Source organism: Ambystoma mexicanum, chromosome 5q (assembly GCF_040938575.1).
Source record: "Ambystoma mexicanum isolate Mex_15411 chromosome 5q, UKY_AmexF1_1, whole genome shotgun sequence".
In the NCBI taxonomy this organism is placed as follows: Eukaryota; Metazoa; Chordata; class Amphibia; order Caudata; family Ambystomatidae; genus Ambystoma; species Ambystoma mexicanum.
In genome coordinates, this window is record NC_090933.1 from 1,072,922,747 (window position 1) to 1,072,941,262 (window position 18,516).

The window sequence follows — 18,516 nt, forward strand, 5'->3', positions numbered from 1 at the left end:
GTGGGATGTCCATTTGTAGCCCTACTGTTCCACCCTCGGATCGCAGGTCTTTTGGCTCAAGAGCACTGCAGAGGAACACGATATTGGCAGATAATGTCAGCAGTCGATGAGAGCGAGAAGGCTCATGTCCGCATGGGCACCTCGCGCATTAGCAGTCGGGGAACCACTTTTTGAGGATTCCGGATCCACTTTTTGTGCAGGAAATTTTAACATTGCTAGAGAAAGGTGCTATAGAACCAGTAGCAAAAAGGAACAAAGGATGGTACTCGCCTTATTTTCTAATGCCCAAGAAGGATGAAGGACGGAGGACTGAGACCCATCTTGGACTTGAGATACTTGGACAAGTTCCTCAGGAAGAACAAGTTCAAGATGGTCACACTCTCAGATCCTTCAGGTCCTCCAACTCCAAGATTGGTTGGTGTCATTGGACCTTCAGGATGTTTATTTTCATGTGCCAATCCAGCTCAAGCACAGAAAATACCTGAGATTCGCAGTTGGCAGTTCTCATTATAAATTTCGGGTTCTGCCTTTCGGCCTAACCTCCGCCCTGAGGGTTTTCGCAAAACTGATAGCAGTGGTGGCAGCGAGTGGGAGATTCATGTCCACCCCTACCTGGACGATTGGCTGATCAGGGCGTGTTCTCCCGTAAAAGCCTGGATCATCTTGACGGCACCTGCCACTCTTTTCACCGACTGGGCTTCGCCCTCAATTACAAGAAGTCCCATATGACACCTTCTCAAAAGCTCCAGTATATCGGAGCTCTACTAGATACATCCTTGGGAAAGAGCTCACCACCCGAGGTGAGGGCTCAAGACATTCTTCAGATGGTTTCCAAGTTTCAGAATGCCTGCAGTCTACTGGCCTTCAATGTTTTGAGGTTTCTCAGCCTCATGGCATGCTGCATTTTTCTGGTGCCAGAGGCCCGCCTGAGAATGAGATCCCTTTAATGGGCTCTAAGAACTCAGTGGTCCCAGTTGTCCGGAAAGATGTCGGACCTACTTCTGATTCCAACCAGGGTCTCGCAGGATCTTCTGTGGTGGGCCTGCGAGGACCATATTCTGAAGGGAGAACCTTTTTGGCAACCATGGCTGGAGTCAACAGTAGTGACGGACTCCTCACTTATGGTGTGGGTAGCCTATGTCTAAACTACATATCAATCAAGGCAATCAGACTAGCGCTGAAGGCCTTTCTGCCCTCTGTACGGGGAAAGAATGTCCTGATAATGACAGACAACACAGTGGCCATGTACCTCAACAAGAGAGGTGGTGTAGGGTCACTACCACTGTGTAGAGAGGCAATGCAGCTCTGGTACTGGGCAATTCAAGAAGGAATCTCCCTATCAGCAGTTCACGTAGCTGGAGAGGACAACACAGAGGCGGATGCTCTGAGCAGGCAGAGCACAGGCTCCCACGAGTGGGAACTAGCTCAGGAAGTCCTTCAAGAGATCTTCCCCCTTTGGGAAATCCCTCAAGTAGATCTGTTAGCGACCGAAGTCAACCGGAAGTGCGAACGGTATTGCTGCAGGGAATTTCCACCAAGAGGAGCTCTCAGGGTTCGCTCCTAGTGGACTGGGAGTTTCTACTCCTGTTCGTGTTTCCTCCAATCCCCGTCATTCCTCATGTGATCAGGAGGTTGAGAAGGTTTGGGAAACACATGATCCTAATTGCCTCGAATTGGGCCAGGAGGACGTAGTACCCGGTCCTTCTGGACATGTCATCTGTCCTCCGATGTGTCTTCCACAAAGAGAGGACCTTCTCTCGTGAGAGGAGGGTCGGGTTCTCCATCCAGAGGTCAAGACACTCAACCTTCATGCTTGGTTTCTGAAAGGCCGAGATGTAAGGATTGGGACCTCCCGGATGAAGTAACAGAGGTTTTGCTTTCGGACAGAAGGCCAGCAACAAAGTCTTTGTACCGTTGCCGTTGGAATAAATTCTGCAACTGGTGCAGGGAAAAGAATGTTGATCCTTATGGAGAACACGGGATGTTATCCTTTCTTCTATCTTTAGCTAATCTTGGGCTCCAGATTGGTACTATTAAAGGCTACTTGGCGGTGCTGTCCATCTTTAAGCGCACGTCAGAAGAATGTTCCTATTTCAAAATATCACTGGTGACACAAATTTCTAAAGACGCTCACCAATGTGTGCCCCACCCTCTCATTTCCAGGTTCCAATTTGGGACCTTAATCTGGTTCTAAAATTCCTAATGTGTACATCTTTTGAACCTTTGCACGCATGTCCTTTAAGATTGCTAACCTTTTAAACCATTCTATTGGTAGCTCTAACTTCAGCACGTGGAGTGAGCGAGTTGCAGGCACTTTTGTCCAAGCTACCCTTTACTATCTTCCACAAGGATAGGGTTATTTTAAGGGTCAAACCTTCATTTTTGCCCAAAATCATTTCAGATTTTCATATAGGTCAGAAAATTGTTCTACTGTCTTTCTATGCCCCACCTCATCCTGGCAATACCCCTGGAGAGCATTAAGTTTGTGTATATCACGAATGTCTAAGCTACGTATTGATGACCAACTTTTCATTGGATATACAGGACATAAGCTGGGCAGGCTGTTACTAAACAGACCTTATCCAGATGGATAATTCTGGCAATCTCGGAATGTTACAGGCTGGCAGGAAAAGACCCTTCTGAAGGTTTTAGGGCCCATTCCACCATGGGCATGATTAACTCTGCAGCCCTGCAAAGGGGCGTAACAATTCAAAACATTTGTGAAGCGGCAAGGTGGTCTTCCATCCAGACATTCACAAAGCATTATTGCCTGGAATCTTCCCTTGGTCAGGATGGTACTTTTGGCAAGGCGATCCTTCACTCTGTCCATGAAAATATATGAATTTGAATTCTACTCCCTCCTCCAAACCAAATACTGCTGTGGGAGTCTGTCAAAGATGAGGAATACGTGGGAGGACACAATCCATTCGAATAACAAGTCACTTACCCCTTGTAGCGTTCTTTTGACTGAATGTTCCTCCCATGTATTCCTCAATGCCCTTCCATCCTACCCCGCAGTAGAAATTCCCGTGCTATTACAGCTTCCGTTCCATCAAGGCTGAGTACGGTCACTCATATGTTTTTTGGGTATCTCTGCTGTTGAAGGGGGGGAAAACAGAATTGAGGCAAACGGGCGCTGCGCATGCTATATATGCCTTTGATGACATCATCCTCGATGGAGGCCTTCAAGGGACATCGACTCAACGCCATCGATGCACAGCGCCCTCTGCCGACATTTCTTTCCGAAGCAGCTGAAGCTGGACAACAAGTGTCAAAGATGAGGAATACGTGGGACGAACATCCAGTCGAAAGAACGTTGCCAGGGGTAAGTAACTTGTTCGTTCATAGCATTATTGGGCATCAAGGCTGAACACAACATATGAGGGCAGCACTTCAGAGGCTGTATCTTACAAATGGTGCCATACTAGGCATTTTATTGCAATATTGTGCCATATTAGTCTTCACGCATCATATAATGCCAGCAGCTGAACGCGTGGTGTTTTACCTTCTGTTGATTTTGCCAGGAATAAGATGGGATAATTGGGGCATTTGGGTCTGCACTTGATATGACAGCCAAAACATATTGGGTTTGCCAGTGCTTGGTAACAGTGGCAGTTGCTAACAGTCATGTTGGATAGAAACTGCTTTTGATGTCAGATTGTGCATACATTTTCCATTCTTAAGGTACATGGGGCTATTAAATGTAAAATGAAATCTTCTGTGTAGTTTTTATTTTAATTATAGTTACAGATGTCAGGCATCGTAATGTCTGAACAATAATTGATTTTGGCCTTTTGCAGTGTTCAAAATTTAAACGGTCTGTCTTATTGGACCTAGGCCAGATCGTTTCTCTGTACATTGATGTTGGTTATTTCAGATTCTTTACCTTATGGTGATTTTACATTTAGCAAAAAATGCAATTTTTAATGTTCGTATATACAAAATTCTCTACTATTTTTTTTCTTAAATCCATGCCTCCATATCCTGGAAGCTATGTTATCTGGTTCTTATTGCTTAGTATTTCATGGCCCATCCAAAACGTGTATTGATGAATGCCAGTTACGGTGTAGTTGCCTTTCATTATTGAATGTTTATGTATTTCCTCCGTTCTTTTCCTTTAGGTTTTCTTTCTTCCAATGAGTAATACCTTGCTCAGTTGTTTTAAGGATGGTTCCATCTTTGCCTGGGAAAGTGATACTCTCGCTTGTAAATACCAATTACCTGCTTTAGAAGAGGGGGCAACATTTGATTACAAGACTTTTGCAGTTAGCAGGTAAAATACTCTATTAATGTATTTACTTTTAATGAACGTTTGCCACTTCTCGATGTGCATTTTTTTTCCATTTCCTTTGAGCAATTCAGCCAAAATAATGTCCTGTGTTACAGTCGAAGTTTTCCAGCGATAATCTAACTTGCTAACCTGCCCACTTCTAATATTCACGATGATAACATAAGCACTTACTTTCAGTGCCACGCGACTGTATGACATATCAATAGTGACTATCTGCAATATTAAAATAAGAATGTATGCACATTGTTGCAGATTCCCTTAAGAACATATCTCAGGTTTTTTATTAACAACTTGAATAAGGTTCAGTTAAGGACTGTCTCTCTCCTTCCCTCGGTTTCTCAAGGTGGATACTAGATATCGATACCCCGGCTGTCTACAATCTGGCTGACTAGAGGACAGGGCCTAAAAGCAACAATATATCTATTGCTCCCTCCACGGTCGTCTTGCTGGGTTCGACCTGGTATCCCACGAGAATGATTTCTCTTTTCTGGACCCTGCACATGAATTGTGCTGCTTTCTCTTCCTTCCTGGAGCCACGAGTACGTGTCTCCCTGCTCCACTGCCTGGACCCTGCTCATGGATTGTGCTCCAGCCCTCATTGGATGCCTGTGTCTTCCCCACTCATCTCGTTTGCCAAAGTAGGCGGGCATTTAACATGCTGAAATCTGCATTTTTTGCCATCCGCGCTTATGAGAACGCACGCTCCCCTCTGCAAGCCTCCCTGTTTCCCTTTTAACATCTTGAGTGACCTGCACCTAGGCTATCAGTTTGGTTTGCTTCTGGGGCCCATTCCGCCTTATGATCTTTGCAGAATTTGAAGATGGCCGACTTATGTGTTACTGTCTGTCTCTGGAGCCCTCCTCCACCCCTGCCTGTATTGTGATTGGCCTGCCTACTATACATCCTGGCCTATGGGGGACGGTCAGGCTTTATCCGGCCCCCACCTGAGGTCCACAACGAAGGCCCCTGTCTGCTTCAGGTATGCTTCCCATCCCCCTCTGGCCCCCTGTGATGTCGCTGTGTACCCCCCAACTGGCCCACTGTGGCATCACTGTGCACCCCCCAACCCCCTCCGGCCCCCCCGTGATGTCGCTGTGTACCCCCCACTCCCCTCTGGCCCTCCATTGATGTCACTGTGTACCCTCCTCTGGCCCCCATGATGTCGCTGTGTACCCCCGTTCCCCCTCTGGCGACTTGTGATGTTGCTGTGTACCCCCACCCCCCCTCTGGCCCCCGTGATGTCGCTGTGTACCCCCCACTCCCCTCTGGCCCTCCATTGATGTCACTGTGTACCCCCCTCTGGCCCCCATGATGTCGCTGTGTACCCCCACCCCCCCTCTGGCTCCCTGTGATGTCTGTGTACCCCCCCACCGGCCCCCTGTGATGTCGATGTGTACCACCTACCCCGCTCTGGCCCCCTGTGATGTTGTGTACACCTCTTTGGCCCCCTGTGATGTCGCTGTGTACCCCCCTCTGGCCCCCCATGATGTCGCTGTGTACCCCCTACCCCCTCTGCCCCCGTGATGCTTCTGTGGACCCTGCACCCGCTCTGGCACCCCCGTTATGTTGCTGTGTACCCTCCCTCTGCCCCCCTGTGATTTCTGTGTACCCCCTAACCCCCTGGCCTCCTGTGATGTCGCTGTGTGCCCCCTCCTCTGCCCCCCCCGTGATGTCGCTGTGTACCCCCCTCTGGCCCCCCATGATGTCGCTGTGTCGCCCACCCCCGTGATGTTGCTGTGTACCCTCCCTCTGGCCCCCCCTTGATGTTGCTGTGTACCCTCTGACTCCCTGGCCCCCTGTGATGTCGCTGTGTGCCCCCTCCTCTGCCCCCCGTGATGTCGCTGTGTACCCCCCTTTCTGACCCCCTCTGATGTCCCCCCCACGCTTTCACTGATCTCTTCTCCCTCCTACCCCTCCCATTATCGCTTTCTTCCACCCCTCCCCCCTTCATTGCAGGAGGTGTCTTGATTCACAAAGGGTCCACCATCAATGACTTTTACCCACACTTGGATTTGACTTTTGGACACATTGAATCGTAGTGCTTCACCCCCCTCAACTCTCATGCTGTACCTGCCCTGGATCTCGCACTCAGGTTGTCCCTGAATCATGCTGTGCCCATCATCACTGTGTATCCTCGCCTACATTTTTGGTTCCCTTGCAACATTGTGTTTTACTAACCTCTGCAACAGTATTCGCTCTCCCCTCTGCTTCTCTGCTCTTTTCAGTTTTATTCTCTGTTCTCTTCTCCTCTCCCTTCCCTCTTCTCTCTCTCCCCCCCACCCCCTTACCTTTTTCTATGCAGTTACTCTATCAGAATTGTCCCCAAACCTAGTATGATAGTTACAAATATGTGTCTCCCCCTGCCTTTAGTTGTTGTTCACCCCCCCTCCAGCAATATCTGAAATGTCGTCAACCCTAGTACAATAGTCGCTTGTTTTGTTCCTCTCCCTTATTTCTCCTCCCCTCTCCCTCACCTCCTGTAATTATCCGGTTCTACCAGAAATGTCATCAGGCCTAGTAGGGTAGTCGCTTGTCTGTTCCCATTTGCTTCAATTCTGTGTCTTAGCACTTGCACTATCTGAAATGTCGCTAGGCCGAGTATGATAGTTATTTTAACATTCTTGTTGTTCATGGCCTGTAAGAATGTTTTTGTATTTTCCCTTGTTCCCTCCCTTGCCGTGAAGTGCTTTGAAACACATTGTGTATAGGCGCTATATAAATTAACTATCATCATATATCAAAGGAATTAGTGGCTGAGAGGTATTTCATTTTCTCCAAAAATTCTATTGCTAATAACATTTGACTTGCTGGATGGATTTGGATGACATTTTCAAAACCAAAAGTTTTGTCAAGGGCCCCTCCAAACTGGACATTCTGGGAACAGTCTGTTAAAAAATGAAAAAGTTATTAAGAAGACATAAAAAACAGTTTCGAGGGGATTGGGTCCTCCGACGTATTCCGTATCTATGACAGGTAATGTCCACAGCTGTGCTGCTTCGGAAAATCTTTGGCGTCTGCGTCCTGCGTCGATGATGTCGATGCGCCGTCCCCGAGGACCTCCTCCGACGGCCGACGTCACCCGGTGTGATAAGTAGGACGCATGACGCCCATAGCCTCAGTTCCGTTTTTTCCGCGAACGTGTTCGCTTCATCAATCTCGGTACACCTCGACTCGTTGGAGTTACTGTTTTCTTTCTCGGTTCGTTGAACCCGTTCGGTTTGTTTGTGGCGATGTCTTTTTCTTCTTCGACCCCGCGTCCGGGCTTCAAGAACTGCGGGGACTGTGTCGACTGCCAGTCGCTCACTGCGAAGGCCTTGCGAGAACGCAAGAAGAAACTGTCGGTAGGTCGGGTGTCTAAGCCCCGGAAGTAGAGGTCTGCGGGGCTTTCGACCGATGACTCGAGGGGTGACTCTCCGCGTCGTCGTCGGAAGTCCGGTGGGTCTCCTTCCAGGAGTCGGTCTCGCCACTCCTCCGCCTCTTCTACGCATTCCAGGAAGCGCCGGCATAGGTCACCTTCCCCGTCCTCTTCCGAGGACTCCGCCCGTCGGTGGGTCACTTATCCCTCCATGCAAGCGACACCGGAGGAATGGGCTTCCTTCGGGAAGCAGATGCTAGCGATTCTGGAATCGCGGGGCACTGGTCCGTCTGCGCCTCCGAGTGGGGTCGGTCGGCACCGGTCGAGAGACACCGCCCGTACACCTTCGGGCTCGGGTGGTCGGCACGGCTCGCGGGAGAGGTCCCGCTCGGACAAGGGTAGCCGTTCTCGCCATGCCTGTTCCAGGTCCCGGTCCTCGACGTGCTCGAGACCGCGTGATCCTGTGCCGTCTTCGAAGAAGACGTCGACCCCCGTGGCGCCGAGGTCATCGACGATTACTCTTCGAGGTTCCGTCTTCGAGGGGGTCGTCGACGCCGTCGGCGCCCAGGCTGTCGAGAGACATGCTCGGAGCTCCGGCTTCGAGGACTGTGTCGACGCCGCCGATGCTGGAGGCGTTGCAGCTGACGTCGACGCCGATTTGCTCGACGCCGACTCGCTCACGCCGCCTTTTCGGTCGACGCCGGCGCCCTGGACGCCTTTCAGGGCGGCGGTGGTGTCGGAGGGGCCCCGTGGCACGGGGTTTGCCCCTAGAAAGGCTATGGCTAAGGTCCGGCACTGCTTTGGTCCGCAGAGGTCTTCCTCTCCCCGCCTGGAGTACATTTCAGAGGGTGATGAAGGCTCTGATGGCGGTCTGGTTCCGGTTACGGTTCCGGATGAACTTATCTCGGGCCATAGTCAGTTTGATGACCTGAGGCAGTCACTGCATGATGCCAGTGGATTGGACACCTCTCCGGAGGTGGAGTTTTGTCGGCCGGAGCCTGGCACTCATGCCGATTCGTCATATCGGCGCCTTATGTCTCGGGTTACCGAGTACTTGGGTTGGTCGGCTCCCCCAGGGGAGTTTGTTCAGGATGATCTCACGGACATCCTTGATCTCGGTCCACCCACTGACCCGGTTTTGCCTTTTCATATGGCTTTGCAGAGAAGGGTGGCGGCGGCTTGGACTGCTCCGGAGAGTCTCCCGGCAGTGGGCAAGTCTTTGTCGCGAAAATACCGTCCAGCCAGTAGCGACCCCTGCTACTTGTCTAGGCACCCCACCCCGGAGAGTTTGGTGGTGCAGGCGGCTATGGCCCCGGCAAAGCAGGCGTCGTATCCTACCATCCCTCCGGATAGGGACGACAAACGTTTTGACGGCATGGCGAAGAAAGTGTTTTCTTCTGGGGGTATGGCGCTTCAGGCGACCGACTCCATATGTGCCTTGTCTCGTTTCACGCACACTCTGTGGAACTGTGTTTCCTTAGCAGCTGATCATATTCTCGAAGGGGATGAACGGGATGGTTTCCTTGCTATGGGGTTCAGGATGGCAAGGATGCCATGTGCGAGGCCGTTCAGTCGGGTTTGGACTTGGCGGATTGTGTCAGCCGGTCCATGGCGGCGAGCACCGTAATGCGCATGTTTGCGTGGTTGAGGAAGTCTGGGTCGCTCCTGATGTGCAGTCCCGGCTCCTCAACATGCCCTTTGACGGTGAACACCTTTTTGGCAGCAAGGCTGACGAGAGCCTTGAGAGGTTGCAGACCTCCATAGCTGCAGCGAAGTCGTTGGGCGCTGCAGTTCGACAACCTCCGCCTTTTCGTCCTAGGGGACAGCAATGGAGGGGGAGGTTCCTTTCGCTATTACTCGTCCTTCAGTAAAGCGAGAGGAGCTAGCAGTCAAAGAAGCCATCGTAAGAGTGCCAGAGGTGGAAACAAAGGTGCTCGAGGTGCCAAGGCCGCTCGGGCAGTTTCCTCTTTGCCCTCAGGCAACGCCGCAGCCGCTACCACTGAGGCCAGGTCCCATGGTTCGCCGGTTGGGGCAAGGCTGGCGCAGCATCTTGTAGAGTGGCAAGCCATTACTTCAGATGTGTGGGTTCTGGAGATCATAACCCACGGCTACTGTCTTCCTTTTCGGCAGAGGCCTCACGACAATCCACCAGGGAACCTCTCTTTGAAGTGTCCGGATCCACTCCTTGCGCAGGAAATTCAAGCCCTGCTGGAGAAAGGCGCCATAGAACTGGTGCCTGTAGCGGAGAGGAACAAGGGATGGTATTCCCCTTATTTTCTGATTTCAAAGAAAGATGGGGGGATTGAGACCCATCATGGACTTGCGCGGCTTGAACAAACTCCTCAGGAAGGACAAGTTCAAGATGGTGACTCTTTCTCAAGTCCTCCAGGCCCTTCAACTTCAGGACTGGTTGGTGTCTCTCGACCTCAAGGATGCTTACTTCCATGTGCCGATCCATCCCAAGCACAAGAAGTACCTGAGGTTTGCGGTTGGCGACTCGCACTTTCAGTTTCGGGTCCTGCCGTTCGGATTGACCTCTGCCCCGAGGGTTTTCACCAAGCTCATGGTGGTGGTGGCAGCGCATCTCAGGAAAGGGGGGGATTCACGTCTACCCCTACCTGGACGATTGGTTGATCAGGGGGAGCTCTCCCGAGCAAGTCCTGGATCATCTGTCCGTCACCTGCCACTCCCTTCACAGGCTGGGCTTCTCCCTCAATTTAAAGAAGTCCCATTTGACACCAACGCAGCGGCTCCAGTACATCGGAGCAGTGCTCGACACGTCCCTGGGGCAGTGTTTTCCTCCTCAGGTGAGGGCTCTTCACATTCAGCAGATGGTGCACAAGTTCCAGTTTGCCCAGACTCTCCCAGCGTCCGAGTTCTTGAGACTGCTCGGCCTCATGGCATCCTGCATTCTTCTGGTGCCAGAGGTTCGTCTGCGGATGAGATCTTTGCAGTGGGCGCTCAAGCTTCAGTGGTCTCAGTCCTCCGGCAGGCTGTCGGACCCTGTTCAGGTGCCGCCCTCGGTAGCCCGGGACCTTCTGTGGTGGGCCGTCGAGGGCAATCTGATGAAGGGTGCCCCATTTTGGCTGCCCTGGCCGGAGGTGACGATCGTGACGGCCGCATCCCTCACGGGATGGGGAGCTCATGCCAACGAGCTGACAGTCAGCGGTCGTTGGTCTCCGTCGGAGTCCAGACTCCATATCAATCTGTTGGAGCTGAGGGCCGTCAGGCTAGCCCTGAAGGCTTTTCTGCCGACTGTGTGCGAGAAGAGTGTCCTTATTCTGACGGACAACACGGTGGCCATGCACTACCTCAACAAAAAGTGGGGCGCAGGGTCACTTCCGCTGTGCAGGGAGGCGATGCAGCTCGAGTTCTGGGCCATCCAGCAGGAAGTTTCGATCTCGGCAGTTCATCTGGCCGGAGACGACAACGAGACGGCGGATGCTCTGAGCAGGCAGAGCACGATCTCTCACGAGTGGGAGCTGGCTCAGGAGATTCTTCTGGAGATCTTCGCCCTTTGGGGGACCCCTCAAGTGGATCTCTTCATCTCCAGTGTCAACCGGAAGTGCGAAAGGTTTTGCTAGCGGGAATTTCTTAGGAGACGCGTTCGTGGTGGAGTGGTCATTCCCACTGCTGTACGCGTTTCCTCCAGTCCCCGTCATCCCGCAAGTGTTGCGGAGGTTTACGGAGGTTCGGTTCCCGGATGATCCTCATTGCTCCGGCGTGGGCCCGGAGGACCTGGTACCCGGACCTTGTAGACTTGTCCATCTGCCTTGTCCTGTCTTCCCTACCGAGACGATCTGCTCTCACGGGAGGGGGGGGGTCAGGTTCTCCATCCAGAGGTCAGATCCCTCAATCTTCACGCTTGGCTTCTGAAAGGTTGAGGTATAAGGATTGGGACCTCCCTGAAGACGTGATGGAGGTGTTGCTCTCGGCCAGGCGGCCGGCAACTAAGTCTCTGTACCGTTGCCGTTGGAGAAAGTTCTGCGACTGGTGCAGAGTTCAGAATGTGGATCCTTTTGAATGCGACTTTCCCATGGTTTTGTCTTTTTTGCTTTCTTTGGCCCACAGGGGCTTGCAAGTGGGGACCATTAAAGGTTACCTGGCGGCGCTGTCCATATTTAAGCGCTCGTCTGAAGAGTGTTCCTATTTTAAGATTCCTTTAATTTCGCAGTTTTTGAAAGGGCTCACTAATGTGTTCCCTCCGTCACCTTTTTTGGTGCCAGGTTGGGATTTGAACCTTGTTCTTAAGTTTCTTATGGGTGCTCCGTTTGAGCCTTTACATTCTTGCCCTTTGAGGCTGTTAACTCTGAAAACTGTATTTTTAGTTGCGGTTACTTCCGCTCGCAGAGTGAGTGAGTTACAGGCACTTTCAGTTAAGCCACCCTTCACTGTATTTCACAAGGACAGGGTTGTCCTTAGAGTTCGTCCTTCTTTTCTTCCGAAGGTGGTTTCGGAATTTCATTTGAGCCAGAAGGTTGTTCTTCCGGCGTTCTATCCACCTCCACATCCTGGTAAGGAAGAGGAGAGGCTCCATAGGCTTGATCCTAGGAGAGCGTTGAGCTTTTATATCTTGCACATGTCCCGGGTCAGAGTGGACGATCAACTTTTCATTGGTTACGCTGGAAAGCGTTTGGGACAAGCTGTGACGAAACAGACTTTGTCTCGTTGGATTATTTTAGCTATCTCCGAGTATTACTGCTTGGCGGGTAAGGACCCTCCGGCTGGCTTGCGGGCCCCTTCTACTAGAGGAGTGGCTGCGTCTACTGCCCTGCAGAGGGGAGTTCCTATTCGTCACATCTGTGATGCAGCCACCTGGGCTTCAGTACATACTTTTGTACGTCACTATTCCCTCGATTCCATCAGGGGGCAAGATCTGGCCTTTGGCAAGGCAGTTCTCTATTCCGCAATTTGATTGGGCATGCTAAATTTGTATTCTAAATTCTTTCCCACCTCCTTGCTTGGTACTGCTTTGGGAGTCTGTCATAGATATGGAATACGTCGGAGGACCCAATCCCCTTGAAGAACAAGTTACTTTCTTACCTGGTAACGTTCTTTCGATGGGATGGTCCAACGACATATTCTATTTCGCTCCCTCCTTGCCTTCCCCGCTGCAGAATTTCTTTTGCGATTGCAGCTTGCGTTCCGCAAGGCCTTGTGTGTCTGACTGGCAGAAAACTGGTGGCCCACGTTCTGGGAAAAAACTATAACTGAGGCTATGGGCGTTGTGCGTCCTACTTATCACATCGGGTGACGTCGGAGGAGGTCTTCGGGGACGGCGCATCAACGTCATCGATGCAGGACACAGACGCCAAAGATTTTCCGAAGCAGCACAACTGTGGACATTACCTGTCATAGATATGGAATACGACGTCGGACCATCCCATCGAAAGAACCTTACCAGGTAAGAAAGTAACTTGTTCTTTCGAACTTGTTAGGAAAGACTCCTGTTTACTACACCTTTCCTTCCATTTCTGTGGACCCCCGAAACGTTTTGCTTTTATTTTTGTATCTGACCTGTTCTTTTGTTCATCTGTTATGGGGAAACTGACATGTCCTTCAGGCTGTCCGTACTAGGAAACATTGTTTCCCTTAGTCTTGTTACTTGACTACTTTTAGTAACTTGTTATCACTTGTGGTAACTTTTTTATCATTGTACAATGCATCCTACAATGCAGTACAATGGGGTACACATTTTGTTTTGCCCTGGACTAACACTTTTTGGTTACTGTAGGTGTGCTAAATGGACAAACTGGTGGTAGCAGTGACCTTTTAACATTTTTTGGAGCATTTCATTTTAGCCTTACTGCGTTTACCGCGTTTGGCTACTAACTGTTGCGTGTGGTCAAACATGGCAATGCCGTGAGGTTTTTTGCTTGTCCTTAGGCCATCTTGGCTTTTAGACTTCTTTCTGGCCGTAGAGGCTAGGAAAATCGTTATATGGACTTCCAGTGCCCAAGAAAGCAGAGGCTTTTTGCTGGCTAATGGAGGGATATGTGTGTTTGCTGCCAGGATGTGGGCTGGGATTGTCTGGTCCCAATCCACATACTGGTGCCAGTGTGTCTGGGTGGAATGAATGAGTTTTGCAGCCAGTGGGCCAGATCTGTCATTAGCTAGTGGGGGCTGCTGCTCTTACCTGGCTTTTGGTATAAGAAGAGGACCCCTGCACCCACTCTGGAGAGATCCTGGAAGAAACCGAAAGAGCCAAGACTCCTGTCCAGCTACAAGATTTGCAAGGAGACCATGGGCCTGTTGGAAGAAGGCTTGGCAACCACCTTCTGCTGCTTCCCTTGGAGAGCCCTGTCCTGTGGAAGATCTCCAGCAGTCCTGCGAACTAGCTGCGACCCTTGGAGTGGAGCGAACATCCGTTCTCGACATTGGGTCAGAGTCCTATGACGAAGAGCCTTAGGATGTGCACCAGAACTGCCCTGTGGTTGACCAGCTCTGAGCTTGTGCTACCATGCGGCAGATGTAACCGTTCCGAGTTGAGGCCTGGAACTTGGGGGATCCTCAGCTTGTGCAAAAGAGTCTTACCCCTGTGAGATTTCGTGGTCCTAGCATTAAGGGGACCCGAGATAGGGGGGGGAAGTTCTGACCGCAACATGTGAATCCCTTTGCGTCACTGTGCTTTGCTGGCAGCCATCTGAAATTGCTTACCTGCATCCATTCCTGTCCTGAGAGGGGCCCTGCATCCAGTTTTGCTGCATTCTTCAACTGGGAGACCTTGCACACCGACCGGAGAGCTGCTCGAACTTGCAACCCCTGTGGATCAAGGTCTGTAGCTGACGGCAGGAAAAGCAACCTCAGACTTTCTTCAACCAACCTGCCAGTACGGAGGGTGAGTTATAGCAATGCTTACCTGCACCCCTAAAACCTTTTAAAAGTTTGATATCTTTTATAAAACCTTTCTAACACTTTGGCTTTGCCATTGCTTGTTCACACAAGCACTCCGAAAGTTGGGAACACGTTTGTTACCTAGTTAAACTCGTCCCGTGACACTTGGAACTGTTCACTGGACCCCTGCCTTCATTTTTTCCAGCTTCACAAAAATGCATGGAACTTGGCTGAAACTTTGGGCACAACGCCGCATACATTTTAGGGATGGACTTCTGAAGTTCAGAATTAATCTCTGTGGACAAACAGTGCTAATACTAATCGGTACCTTTCATTTCAGGGGTTTGATATGTATTTGGCCCTACACCAGTAATTGCGTATGTATGTATCTAATTTTGGTGGTGTGCGATAATATTACTTGTTTTTAGTCATTTTTCACTGTTATTTGGCCATAAGTAAAGAAGTATTTTAATAACCGTTTGTCTAAGTGTGTACCTTGACTATTTCACTGTGTGTGCTCATTGTGGACCCCTTACAAGTTCACCACCTCTTGAGACCTAGCCTAGACCAGTCGCCTTGCTACCTTGAACTGGTTTGGCTACAGCTCCCATAGTTGTATCTGTCACAATATAGGTTGGCCTTCTCTTCATCTGTCCACCAAGCCAGAGTATAGAAAATCAGTCCTAACACAGCCTACTCACATTAATTGTCCCCAAATAACACATATCTTGGGAACATGGCTAGTGGCCTGGTAGTGCTTTTTTTCAAATTTATTATTTTTAACTTTCATTTTTGTTGGCCGAGGTATACAGCTTACACATACATCAGAGCAACCAAGTAGTTCAATACATGCATGTATAAGTACAGTGGTGTGAAAAGACAATGATACAACAAGTGGGGAGTAAGGCAACACAGCGTATCATAGTGCATCAACACCTCAATGAGAGGACTGGGAGGGATCACCCACTGAGGATGCCTCGTCCAAGCTGTGCAGATAACTGGTAAATGCAGACCAAATGTTTTTAGGGCGGGAGCAAGCTGGGATCATGCTGAGGTACTCCTCTTCACAGTTGCGGGACCAGGTGAGCAAGTTCAGCCACTTTTGGAATGAGGGGGGAGAAGAACTCTTCCAGTTCTGCAGAACACACTTCTTGGCCACTGTGCAGCTCACATTCAGAAATGTGGCCATACTTTTAGCTTTCTCTGCCTGCCACACCCTGAACAAAACACCTTTCGGGTTTTGGTCGATTAAAGTGTCACAAATTCTGGATAGTGTCTCCAGAATCTTGCCACAAAATGCTGCCAGTCTCGGGCATCACCAGAACATGTGTAGATGATCTGCGCCCTCTGTACCACACCGAGGGCATGGCTGCAGGGGGGTTCGAGCAAATCCAGATATCCTGTGCGGGGTGTAATATCTATTTAGTAATTTGTATTGTATGGTTCGGTACGAAAATTGAGGGAGACCCTGTTAGTGTGTGAGCACATTTTCCCCCATAATTGATCAGCGAGTTGCAGGTCCAGCTCGGTGGCCCAGTCATCCCGGGCCCTGGATGGTCGGGGCAGGGTTTCCATAAGGAGAAGCTTGTATAGTGACAAGACCACTCCACGGGCACCGTCCGAGTTAGCAATGTGGGCAATCCCTGGGGAGTCCCGGGGCTCATTAGGAAAACCAGGCCAAGCTGTTCGGAAGACGGCGCGGAGTCTATAGAACTGCAAAAGTTCCAATGCTGAACCTGAATGGCCCGGCTTCCTCGTCTGCAGAGTTATAAACTGCCCTTCGGGGTAGAAGTCCGTTAGAGCCAGGTATCTCAGAGCCTCCCAGTGTAGCGCCAGGGATGAGTCGTGTGTGGGTTCCAGCCCTGGAAATCTCCAGGCGGGGAGCTACTTGTAATATGGCTGTTGTTCGGCACGGGCCTTAAATATCCGGCCCCAGGCATGCACAGTGGTTTGGACCGGGTCAATGGGCGAGTCAGGGACATACTGCTGGTGTAGTATCAATGACATTATATTAGTGCCTCCTGCTGCCAGAATTTCCAGCTTGACATGGGGGCGAGGAGGGGACCCTGGGTACCAATAGGAGGTGAATTTCGCCTGTGCTGCGAGCCAGTACTGCAGCAGGTCAGGGGCGGTGAATCCCCCTCTATCATAGGGAAGTGTCATGTCAGACCATTTTTTGCGCACAGCGCCAGAGTGCCATAAGAACTGTGCGCACAGTTTGTGTAGTCTTGTAAAGTATTTCTTCCCTGGCCAGACAGGTACATTACAAAATATATACAGCAGCTTGGGGAGCAGTACCAACTTAATAAGTGAGTCTCCCGGCAAGGGACAGTGGAAGGGAGCACCATCGCACCATTTTAGCCTCGGCCTGCTGTGCCACAGCCAGGTGGTTGTTTGATAGCAATGTGTCCCTGGTCAGGGAGACCTGGACCCCCAGTCACCTAATCCCATCGGGCGACCAGCGAAGTGGATACTCATTGGCAGGTTGTTGGGTGGAGCTGTTGAGGGGAAAGAGTTCAGATTTGGTGTAATTTATGGTGAATCCGGAGTATGTACCTATGCGAGTGATGTCATGCAAAACTGGATCGAGATGAGTGATGGGGTCCCTGATGAACAATAACACGTCATCCGCATAGAGCAAGATGATCTCAGGAGTGTCTTTCAACCGTATCCCTCTGCTTGAGTGGCGTGCTCTGATGTGGTCAGCCATTGGTTCTATCGCTAGGGCGAAGAGGATCGGGGAGAACGGGCAGCCCTGTCGGGTGCCTCTGAAGAGTGGGATCAGGCCCGACGTCAAGGAGTTGACTCGAACTCTGGCTACTGGGGAAGTATATAATAACTTGATGTATCTGATCATGTTGGGCCCTATGCCCATGGTTTCCAGTACCAACCACATGTATTTCCAGGACACCATATCGAATGTCCAGGTTCATAGGCGAGAGGGGCCTATAGGACCCGCACTCATCACTGGGTTTGCCGGGTTTGAGTAGCACTGTTATGACGGCCTCGCGTAGTGTTGGGGGAAGGGTCATTAGCCGGAGCGACTCGTCCCATACTTCAAGTAGTTTAGGGGCCAGTATGGCTACGTGTTCCTGGTAAAATTCTGCCGTGAGCCCGTCGGGACCCGGCGGGCTCACCCTTAGGGAGACTGGATATGGCCTCGACAATTTCATCTAGTAGGATTGGGGAATCTAGTTGGTCTCGAGTTGCAGGGGAAATGCTAGTCGTGGGTATCTGCTTGAGGAGGTCCCTCATGTGGAGGTCGCTATGTTCGGGGGGTTGGGAGTATAATTCAGTGTAGAAGTCCGTGAAGACATCCAAGATCTGCTGGTCGGCCCATTGTACTGCACCCCTGCTATCCTTGACACAAGTGATCTGAGCTTGGCCCCACTCTCCCCTTGTCAGAGCAGCCAGTGTTTTGCCGGGTCTATCACCCTCACCATACTTCCGCGCAGCTTGTGGACGGCTGAAGTATTGAACTTCCCTGGTGGCATGTTAGTTAAATGTTTGGAGTTCTCCACTAATTTGTGAAAGGGTAGCAGGGTCGACTGATGTCGGGTGTGCCCGCTCTAGTTCACGTAGTCTGGTTTCGGAGTGGGCAAGGGCTGCCCTTATAGATTTGAGCACTTCCACCTCATAAGATATGGACATACCCCTGATGAAGGCCTTGAAAGTCATCCCACTGGACTCCTAGGGTAGTGGACAGAGGTTTATTGTGCTCGAAGTAGGACTGGATGTCGGCCAGGATGTCTGCCCTAAACACGATATCCTGCAGGGCAGCAGACTTGAATCGCCAGGTGTTAATGGTTGGGGCAGGTATTCCCAATTCTAGGGATAGCATGATTGGGGCGTGGTCCGACAGAGTGCAAGCAAGTATCTGTGCTTCCACCACCCTGCCCAGCATTCTGCTTGATAGTAGAAACATGTCAATTCTGAAGGCACTATTGTGCACTGAAGAGTAGTGGGTATATTCCCGTGTTTGCGGATGCAATGTCCTCCATACATCTCGGATATCAAGCGTTACGCCGTGTGCTAA

At 50.8% G+C, this 18,516-nt stretch overlaps 1 protein-coding gene across 2 annotated transcripts in view; it reads left to right on the forward strand.

The window, feature by feature from the left end:
* Nucleotides 1–18,516, forward strand: part of TBC1D31 (TBC1 domain family member 31) — a 1,687,314-nt gene that overhangs the window by 365,778 nt on the left and 1,303,020 nt on the right. For both annotated transcript variants that reach the window (XM_069621570.1, XM_069621571.1), the window contains exon 5: nucleotides 4,122–4,273. In XM_069621570.1, coding sequence (XP_069477671.1) covers nucleotides 4,122–4,273 — 152 coding nt within the window. The remainder of the gene's footprint in view (nucleotides 1–4,121; nucleotides 4,274–18,516) is intronic.